The 10822-nt window shown below is 41.0% G+C and overlaps 1 protein-coding gene across 5 annotated transcripts in view; it reads right to left on the bottom strand.

The window, feature by feature from the left end:
- SETDB1 (SET domain bifurcated histone lysine methyltransferase 1) overlaps nt 1-9079 on the bottom strand; it is a 36264-nt gene extending 27185 nt beyond the window's left edge. For 2 of the 5 annotated variants that reach the window (XM_066268012.1, XM_066268008.1), the window contains exons 1-3: nt 8898-9037; nt 4277-4544; nt 3417-3568 (exon numbers count right to left, since the gene is read on the bottom strand). In XM_066268012.1, coding sequence (XP_066124109.1) covers nt 3417-3568; nt 4277-4533 — 409 coding nt within the window. In that variant the 5' untranslated portion in view covers nt 4534-4544; nt 8898-9037. The other 3 variants (XM_066268011.1, XM_066268009.1, XM_066268010.1) reach the window with 3 other exon arrangements.
- Nucleotides 9080-10822: the final 1743 nt, after the last annotated feature.

Here is a 10822-nt window from a genome sequence, read left to right on the forward strand (position 1 = left end):
CTCACTTGGAAAAAGAAGAAGAAGAAGAAAAAAAATTAGTTAAAAAAAGGCACTCCTGGGTGGCGGAGGACGATCTCTCTTCGGGTGATGGGTATGCAACAGAACTAAATGACAAGATAACCTGGAAATGTTTTCTTTGACTGTATGTACCCTGATTTATTGATGTTACCCCATTAAAATAAAAATTTATTTATATAAAAAAAAAAGGCACTACTACTCCTCCCTAAATTAATCTTTAGATTCCACACAGTTCCAATTAAAAATCTTAGCAGGCGGCCCTGGCCGGTTGGCTCAGTGGTAGAGGGTCAGCCTGGCGTGTAGGAGTCCCGGGTTCGATTTCCAGCCAGGGCACACAGGAGAAGCGCCCATCTGCTTCTCCACCCCTCCCCCTCTCCTTCCTCTCTGTCTCTCTCTTCCCCTCCTGCAGCCAGGGCTCCATTGGAGCAAGGTTGGCCTGGGCACTGAGGATGGCTCTGTGGCCTGTGCCTCAGGCGCCGGAATGGCTCTGGTTGCAACAGAGCATTGCCCCCTGGTGGGTGTGCCGGGTGGATCCTGGTTAGGCACATGCGGGACTCTGTCTGGCTGCCTCCCGTTTCCAACTTCAGAAAAATATAAAAAAAAATAAAAAATCTTAGCAGGCTAAAAAGATTTTTTTTTTTGGTAGAAACTAAACTGACATGCCTGACCAGGCAGTGGCGCAGTTGATAGAGCATCGAGCTGGGATGCGGAGGACCCAGGTTCGAGACCCCGAGGTTTCCAGCTTGAGCGTGAGCTCATTTGGTTTAAGCACAGCACCAGCTTGAGCCCAAGGTCGCTGGCTTGAGCAAGGGGTCATTCACAGTAGCCCCCGGCCAAGGCCCATATGAGAAATTAATCAATGAACAACTAAGGTACTGCAACGAAGAACTGATGTTTCTCATCTCTCTCCCTTCCGGTTTGTCTGTTCCTATCTGTCCCTCTCTCTGACTCTGTCACATACACACAAAAAAAACTAAACTGACACACTATTACTAAAATTTATTTGGCATATATATGAAATGCAAATAAATTTGGAGGCCCTTCACTAATTCAGTACTTTTACTACTTACTGTAAAGCTATAAAAATTAAGACAGTGTGGTGCTGTGGTATAAAGACAGACATTTAGATTAATGGGACAAAATAGATGCTCACATATATGGCCAGTTAATTTTTCACAACAGTACCAAAAGAACAGACTTTTCAACAAATGTTGGTGGGATGACTCATTAGCCATAAGCAAATAAACAAACAAATCCCCTCAACCCTACTTAAGAATTTCTACTCTTTTTTTTAAAAAAAGATTTTCATTTTATTCATTTGAGAGAGAGAGAGAGAGAGAGAGAGAGAGAGAGAAGGGGGAGGAGCAGGAAGCATCAACTCCCATATATGCCTTGACCAGGCAAGCCCAGAGTTTTGAACCGGAGATGTCAGCATTCCAGGTCGACGCTTTATCCACTGCGCCACCACAGGTCAGGCCCAAGAATTTCTACTCTTAAAAAGACAACATTAAGAAAGTGAAACTATATCTAGAAGAAAATGTTTATAAAATGTAGCTGATAAATGAATTGCATCGAAAGTATGTTAAGTCTTGTAAATCAATTAAAAAAAAAACACCCATTTTTTTTAAAAAGCAAAAATTCCCCAAAGAACATACATAAATGGAAAATGAGTATGTGAAAAGATGCTCAATGTCGTTAGGGATATTCAAACTATGATCATAATGTTAATACCACCACACCCACTAGAATGGCTAAAATAAGAAACTGACTATAACAAGCATTGACAAAGATGTAGAGAAACTAGAATCCCCACACTTTGCTAGTGGGAATAGAAAGTGGCATAACTATTTTGGTAAAGAGCATGGCAGTTTCTTAAAAACTCAGACATACACCTACCATAAAACCTAACAAAAGTTCACCATTGGGTAGAATGTCCAAGAGACTTGAAACTTAACATCCACACAAAGACTTACACACCAATGTTTATAGCAGTATTACTCCTAATAGTCCCAAACTATAAACAACCCAAATGTTATCAATTGAGAAATGAATAAAAATATGATATAACCATACAATGGAGTATTACTCAACAAAAAAAGAACTACCATTACATGCAACAAGTCATGGAAGAACTTCAAAAACATTACGTTAAGCCACAGAAGCCAGACACAAAAGAAGACATATTGTGATTCTATTTACAGAAAATCTCAAAAAAGGCAAAACTTAATAGCTAAAAAGCAGATCAGTGGGGCCCAGGGGTTGGGTGCAGTGGAGATAGAGCAAACAGCACGAGGGAACTTCTGGGGGTGATGTTATTCTAAAACTGGATTGTGGTAAAGACTGAAGTATTGTATAAATTTACTAAAACTCAAACTGTACACTTACAGTGGGTGAATTTTATAGTATGTAAATTATACCTTCAAAAAACTGTCACCATCCCTGGCCGGTTGGCCCGGTGTATGGACCTGGGTTCAATTCCCTGTCAGGGAACACAGGAGAACCACCCATCTGCTTCTCCACCACTCTCCCTCTTGTTTCTCTTTCTCTTTCTTTCCCGCCCCATCCTGCAGCCATGGCTCGATTGGAGCGAGTTGGCCATGGGTGCTGAGGATGGCTCCAGAGCCTCTGCCTCAGGTGCTAAGAAGAGCTTGGTTGCTGAGCAACAGAGCAACACCCCAGATGGGCAGAGCATCAGCCCCTACTGGACTTGTCCAATCTTGGGCTGCATGCAGGAGTCTGTCTCTGCCTTCCCTTCTCTCACTGAATAAAACAAACAAACAAACAAACAAAACCCCCAATGCCTGACCTGGTAGTGGCACAGTGAATAAAACATCAGCCTGGGACTCTGAGAATACAGATTTGAAACTCCCAAGGTCATTGGCTTGAGAAAGGGGTCACTGGATTAGCTGGAGCCCCCTGGACAAGGCGTATACGAGAAAGCAATCCATGAACAACTAAAGCGCTGCAACTATGAGTTGATGCTTATCTCTCTCCCTCCTGTCTGTCTGTCCCTAGTCTCTTTCTCTGTCTCTTGCAAAAACAAAAACAAACAAAATACCTGTCAAACAAAACCAAACAATCTATTTTGAAATAAATACACAGGTGCTAATGCCACCTATAAAGAAAAGCAAGAGAATTCAAGATAAAGCCTAATCACTTACCTATCCTATTACCTACCATTCATAGAATGACAAAGGAGGAAAATTCAATCAGAAAATTGGATGACATCTATGATACTAACAATGTTCTATTTTTGCCTATAACAGACAAATCTAACAGTTTAGAATATGGAGTTAATGACAATGGTCTCTCCTCTCTTCTTTTATCTTCTATTTGCTCATCTTCCAGTGTTTCAATTTCAATCCTGAGACTTTCCTCTCTACAGCTTCCTGTCTTACCTGAATCAATACTGAGAACATCATCATCTTCATCAGGAATCTCAATTATTTCTGTAGGTCGGGAAGCTTCATCCTCAGAGCTACTATCCCGGTACTGTAGTCCCAGTTTGGAGTAAAAGTCCTTCACCAAAGACTCACAATTAGTCACTGCCCTAATGTTGGAACACATGTAGAAAATGTCAAAGCCAGAAGGAGGTGGGGTAGAAGCTATTAGAATTTAATATATTTAAGTACAAGCTGCCTTCAATTTATAAACAGCCATATTCCAAGTGTTTCTGTTTAGAACTTAGAATGCTTTTCCCATAGAAAAATGTTTAAAAAGTGGTTTCCAGACTAGTTTCTTGAAAACCCAAAATAAGGCCAAAGTATGGTCCTTTCAACCGCACCTTATCATTTGCCCTGTTGCTATTTGAAAATGTTTTCTAAGTGACAACAGGGCACCAGAAACAAATATTCTGGGGGGTTAGAAATAGATTCAGGGTTCTAGGAGCTTATTAATGCTCCATGGTTACATCACACAGTAACTCTTTATAATCCTCACTACACCTAGACAATTCTATCAAGAAAACAAAGCAATTCTTCTAAAGTATAGTTCAAGAGGAAGAAGGAGAAGGGACTCAAGACCTGGACTCCCTACTGCTGATCATATATTAGGATGAGGCTCAAATACACAAATATTCTATATACGGGTGGTTGTGTTGTGAGGTAAAATAGTAGACTTTTAACATTTGAGGAAGAAAAAGGTCTACAGCGCTGCACCATGTAAACTATAAAGTGCTTGCCATAATGTCATGATGAATTATACATTTAAAATGTCTGCCAATGAAGAGATTTCCTCTTACTTCCCATGTAGTCCTCACCTGGATGCATCATCAAAGAGCTGATCAACATGGGCCACCTCGGATTCCTTCTGTATTACCCATGTCTCCAACTCTGCCAGCTGCTTCTTGCGTTGCTGTATACAGTCCATCTTTTCCAGTTCTTCATCAATGAACTGCCGAAGTTCCTCCATGGAGATACCCAGCTCCTCAACTACAGCTTGTTGCAGCTCTGCAATCTCTTCAGATTCCACTGTAGTGGTTGCTGTGTCCAAACCAAGGCACCCAGGGGAGGACATGCTGTTATCCTCTACATGGAACAAAAAACTAAAATTACCTTTGGAGTCATTACAATAGAGAATTTCAGTCCCCTAATAAAACTCATTCCTACTCCTTCTTATTCAAATATAGTTGTTTGATTTTATATTCCCTCTCCCTATTCTCCAGTATATGATGCTAAAATGTATACTTCTCATATTATACTATAAGACTATAGCAGTGATTCTCAAATTTTGAACTCGGGGAGCATTTAAAATCCTACAAATAACTGTAGGTGCACTATATAAAAATTTGAGAAATATGTTATAATAATTAAGTCAAATATTAAAGAAAAAAAAATAAAGTCCAAGCATGCTCTATGGTAATTAAACAAAATAAATACAACAAAATTAAATTTATTCTGACATTAAAAAACATTTTTATGTTACATTTTTTAAGTTATACTTTTTAGAATTTGTAAAAAAGAGGGGTTAAAAAATAAAAAAACGACAGAAAAGTTATCTTTTTATATACATAGATACATTCTTACTAAGATTTAGTAAATTCGGCAGGTCCTGGAGTGAATGTGTTAAGTTTTTTTATTCTTGTGTTTATGAGAAAAATGAGCCTAATGTGATCTAGCGATTTCTTCAATGTTTGGGCATATATTTGAAAGGCAAACTCTCATTTTCTTGTCAATACATTGAAGAATTCCTCTCTTTTTACTCTTAACTGTGTTGAGTGCAGAAAATCCCCACCATACATACCATCTTAACTTGACACCAAACAAAGGATAGAAGAAACTTGCCTCCAGTCTTTCTGGGGAACATGGGGGGTAGTGTAAACCAGTGGTCCCCAACCCCTGGGCCGCGGACCAGTACCAGTCCGTGGGCCAATTGGTACCGGTCCGCAAAGAAAGAATAAATAACTTACATTATTTCTGTTTTATTTATATTTAAGTCTGAACAATGTTTTATTTTTTAAAAACGACCAGATTCCCTCTGTTACATCCATCTAAGACTCACTCTTGTCTCGGTCACGTGATATATTTATCCGTCCCACCCTAAAGGCCAGTCCGTGAAAATATTTTCTGACATTAAACTGGTCCGTGGCCCAAAAAAGGTTGGGGACCACTGGTGTAAACAATCCAGCACCACAGCTTAACAGCCTTTTGCAACCTAATCAGGTAAGTGTGGTGGAGAGTTGGGCAGACTGTCAGTTTACAGCCAATTCTGTCCCCCAAAAACCCTTTTGGATTTTTGGTCCCCAACAGGCACATATTTCTTTAGAATACCACAGGGTGTACCTGGAAATCTTCTAGGGCACACCGGTGCACCCTGGTGCACACTTTGAGAACCACTAGACTATATAGAATTGAAGAAGATGTAAGTTTTAGAGGGCATATAATGCAACTAGAAAGCCCAGCGGTCATACGAAATGACCACTGTTCTAGATATTATAAATTGTAATTAAAATGGTTTGTGCAAAGGTGTCTGCTAATTCAAACTGAATTACCCAGGGCAGGTGGCGAGGACGCCCCTTTGTTTAGTTCTCCGTTTGAAACTGTTTTAATCCTTTTTGCGTTTCGGTCAGCATTACTCTGTCGTTTTTTTGCATTTCTCTCCTGCCTTTGTTCAAGGGACTCATTTTGTCGAGACAGCCTTTTTTGTCTTGCATCTGAGGCAAGCCTTGTTTCTCTATGCTCATCAGTCTCATTTTGCCGAGAAAGACGCATTTGCTCTGCGACTGAAGCAAGCCTTGTCTTTCTCTGCTCAGTGGTTTCTTTTTGTCGAGAATGCCGTTTTTGTGCAGCTTTAGCTCCTTTTCTCTCCTCTTTAGTGCTGTATTTTCTAGGAGGCATTCTTAAAAGAAATTTCATTAAGACGTAGTTTTTATGTAAAACAGATGATTGCCAAGGCAAACAAATGTTTACCTTCCCCCTGACACGCTCAATTTGCGTTCAGCCATGGCAACTTCACCCCATTGGCTAGTACAGTTACGCAAGCAACCAATAAGCTATCGGTGACAAACAGACACTTAAGCCGCATCTAATAGAGACAAGGAGCCACTGGAAATAATGTTTTAGGAAACTGAAGAGAACCAATTTACTGAGGAGGATACAGGTATGTGGATTGGGCTTCCCAACTGCCTTCATAAAGAGAGTACTGCAATAAAATGAATAATATTTTTACTGGTAGAGGATCTCTGCCTTCAGCATGTAAAATCTTTATTATATGCGGCTTAAGTGTCTGTTTGTCGCCGATAGCTTATTGGTTGCTTGCGTAACTGTACTAGCCAATGGGGTGAAGTTGCCACGGCATTCAAATAGTCCCGCCTTCTGGCATGCCACCTCACAAATTGAGGTTAAAGATTGGAGCAATTATTGTGCTGTTAAGAAATCTTAACACCAGCCTGACATGTGGTGGTGCAGCGGATAAAGCATCGAGCTGGAATGCTGAGGTCGCCGGTTTGAAACCCTGGCTTGCCTGGTCAAGGCACATATGGGAGTTGATGCTTCCAGCTCCTCCCCCCTTCTCTCTTTCTGTCTCTCTCTCCTCTCTCTCCCTCTCTGTCTCTCTCTCTTCTCTAAAAATGAATAAATAAAATAAAATAAAAAAATAAAAAAAAAAAAAGAAATCTTAACACCAGAAGGGGTCTTTGCAATGGTACAAGACTAGAGGTTCTCCAATTGAAAAATAATGTCATAATAGCTAAGTCTTTGACTGGCTCCTCTAAAGGTGAAATACATGTCATTCCAAGAATTGATTTGGCTCCATCTCAAACAGGGTTGCTGTTTCAATTGAGACGTAGACAACTTCCTGTAAAACTTGCCTTTGCTATGACCATCAATAAGTCTCAGGGCCAAACACTTAAGCGTATTGGCATTTTTTTACCTGAGCCTGCATTTGGACACGGTCAACTTTATGTTGCCTGTTCAAGAGTTTGTGAAAGAACGGATATAAAATTAAAAATAATTGATGGTCCTCTGTAAGGCGAGCTTAAAAATGATGGAAAGATCTACACAAGAAATGTTGTGTACAAAGAGATCTTTGACATGTGAATTAACATTTTATTTTATTTTATTTTTTAAAGTCTTCCAGCAGATGTGCAGACCTTAGGTCACTGAAGGTTGCAATGGTTTTATTTTTATTTATTTATTTTTTCATGATTTTTAATTTATTTATTAATTTTTAGAGAGGAGAGGGAGAGACAGAGAGAGAGAGAGAAGAGAGACAGAGAGAGAGAAGGGGGGAGGAGCTGGAAGCATCAACTCCCATATGTGCCTTGACCAGGCACGCCCAGGGTTTTGAACCGGCAACCTCCGCATTTCCAGGTCGACGTTCACTGCGCCACCACAGGTCAGGCAACATTTTATTATTTAAATCACCTTTATTTATTGAGCTAGCAGTGGCTCTTAAGAAATGTACTGCCAGTGGTTTCCTTCAATTGCACTTTACTTTAAGCAATTAAGCAAGTAGAAGGGGGAAACCCCGTGGGGCAGTAAGCAAAGGGGCGTCCTCGCCGCCTGCCCTGGGTAATTCAGTTTGAATTAGCAGACACCTTTGCACAAATCATTTTAATTACAATTTATAATATCTAGAACAGCGGTCATTTCGTATGACCGCCGGGCTTTCTAGTACATAATACCTGTGAAGCACAATAAAAGGAGGCATGCCTGTATTTCTGTGACCTGTGTTTCTTAAAACTAGATAGATAAATCTCTGAATGCTGTTGCCTAGTATGAATAAATACCTCCACCTTGAAAGGTGCCACTCTGTAATTAACTGTTTTCTCTTTATTTGTCCCCCTTCATTACCTTGCTTCCATGTGGAAATTTATTTTTTAAAAAGTGTGTAATACGCCCTGACCAGATAGCTCGTTTGGCTAGAGCATCATGCTGAAGCACAGAGGTTGTCAGTTCAATCCCAGGTCAGGGCACATACAGGAACAGATCAATGTTCCTGTCATCTCTGTCTCTCTCCTTTCCTCTCTCTCTAAAATCAATAAAATAAACATTAAAAAAAAAAGTGTGTAATACTTAAGCACACAAAAGCCTGCTGCAAAGAGGTTTCTCCAAAAATCAACCTGGGAATAAAATGTGGCTACCTAAAACCTACAATCCAATTACAGCTGCTTTTTTTCATCAAACTGTTCAAGTAAATTGAAGCCAGAAGGCCATGCGACTCCAGCGCCAGTTCTCAACGCCTCCATTTTCCCTCCCCCCACACCGTGTTACCCATTTTAGAGAAGCGCCCCCCCCCCCCAGCTCCTGCAAGCCCAGCTCAACCCCGCCCGCTCGTTTCACGGGGAAAACTTCCTTCCCACCCTTGTCCAACCTCCTTTTACAAACAAAACATTTCAGACAAGCCCTTGGTCTATAAATACCTCAGTTAATTCCCCTCACCTCTCAACCTGCAGCTACAACAGCACTTCTCACCAACCAGACCCCAGACTCACAACTCAGGAGTCAGCCTCTTTGGAAGAAAACGAAAAGGGAAAAGGGAGTAGGGGGAGGGGAATAAGAGTGAGGGAGGGAATGGGAAGCAAAAGAAATACCCGGAAGCAAACTTCAGGTGCCGTTCCGGTCCTCACAACGGTAGCCTGATGGGGTCAAACCCAAAAAATTGCAGAGCGCCCCTCAGAGGCTAGAAAAAAACTCGGTCAAATGCGCATGCGTCAAAGAGAGCCTTCCAGGGTAAATGTGAGAAGCTATTGGCAGGGTAAAGTAGGCGTGGCTTGCAATGTTACTGAAGCTTCTCTTCATCCCCGATTGGAGGCCGGTTACTGAACGCAGTTGACACTCTCAGGTTTACATTTTTTTCTCACTTTTACTTGAGTTTAATTACATAAGTCTTATAAATTGTAACAAGGCGAAGAATAGCAAGATATAATGAGAAAAACATAATATTCTCTGCTCCCCCGTCACTTACCACCTCTGCTCCTTTAAGGAAAAACAGCTTAGTTTTTATAGGCTTGTAAGTACAAGGTCATGCATATGGATTTTTTGGAGGGTATGTTGGACATCCCTTGAAGTCAATAACAAAGATACAATTTGTCTTATTGACGGTTGCATAGTACTTCATACTTTGGCTAAACCTTATTTAGACATTTAGATTATTTTCAGCTTTTAGCCACTACAAATAATGCAACAATAAACAGTAACATCCTTTGAAGTAATACTTTTATTTCTGTGGAAGAGATTTCCCAAAATGGAATCTGAGGGGAACAAAAGTACTTTTTTTTTCATTTTAATAGAATCTGTTGTCAAATCGCTTTTCACAAAGTTGAGGCCCTGGTGGGGTGCTCAGTGGATAGAACATTGCCCAGTGCACCAAGGTCACAGGCCCTGGTCAGGACACCACTAGAAGCAACCAATGAGTGCACAACTAAAATGGAACAACTAAGTGGGATGACCAATTTATTGTTCTCTCTCTCCCTCTATCTCTCTCTGCTTCTACCTCCTCCCCTCCCCCTTTCTTCCTCTCTTTTTCAAATCAATGGGAAAATTTTTTAAAGTTGAAACAATTTTTATTTCCACTAACAAATCTTTGGAAGTATTTATTGCCCCATACCTTCATTAGGACTGGATGTTAATGTCTATTTAACTTGGAAGAATTTGATATGTGTTAAAATAGTATCCAAATCGGGATAGGCTACTGTGAGGTTGGTTGGCAATGGGGAAGGTCACATGACTAACCACTCACACCCATGCCAGCCAAAAGAAACAGCCCAGGAGCATTTTGAAAAAGAACAACTGTCTATCAGCCAATGAAATTTCACACCCCACCCCCCCACCATCCTACCAATGTTTTACTCCCCTGGCGGTAGAAGCTGCGCGACTTCCCTGGCCTCTGTCTTACGGACCAGTGAACCTCGCCTGGGAGCGCTCTAAAATAAAGCTTTTGCTTGTCCAAAGTTGGTGGCAAGTCCTTCTTTCTTCTTCGGAAGAAAATACCTTACAGCTACTCCAAAAGCTTAAAACATAAAATTGTATATTTGTTGTTTACACTGCATAATCATCTTTGGAAAGTTGGCGGTGGAGTTCTGCTCATGATAGCTACTCAGGAACCCAGGCTAATGAGTCATCATGACAGAAAGAGAAAGATAGAGGGTGTCACATTGGCAATTAAAGTGACTCAGGCCTGACCAGATGGTGGTGCAGTGGATTGAACGTCAGACTGGGACGCAGAGGACCCAGGCTTGAAACCCCAAGGTTACTGGCTTGAGCCGCCGGCTCATCCGACTTAAGCATGGGCTCACCAGATTGAGCATGGGGATGCTGGCTTGAGCGTGGGATCATAGACATGACCCCAAGGTCACTGGCTTGAG

The sequence above is a fragment of the Saccopteryx bilineata genome, chromosome 3 (genome assembly GCF_036850765.1).
Source record: "Saccopteryx bilineata isolate mSacBil1 chromosome 3, mSacBil1_pri_phased_curated, whole genome shotgun sequence".
Lineage (NCBI taxonomy): Eukaryota > Metazoa > Chordata > Mammalia > Chiroptera > Emballonuridae > Saccopteryx > Saccopteryx bilineata.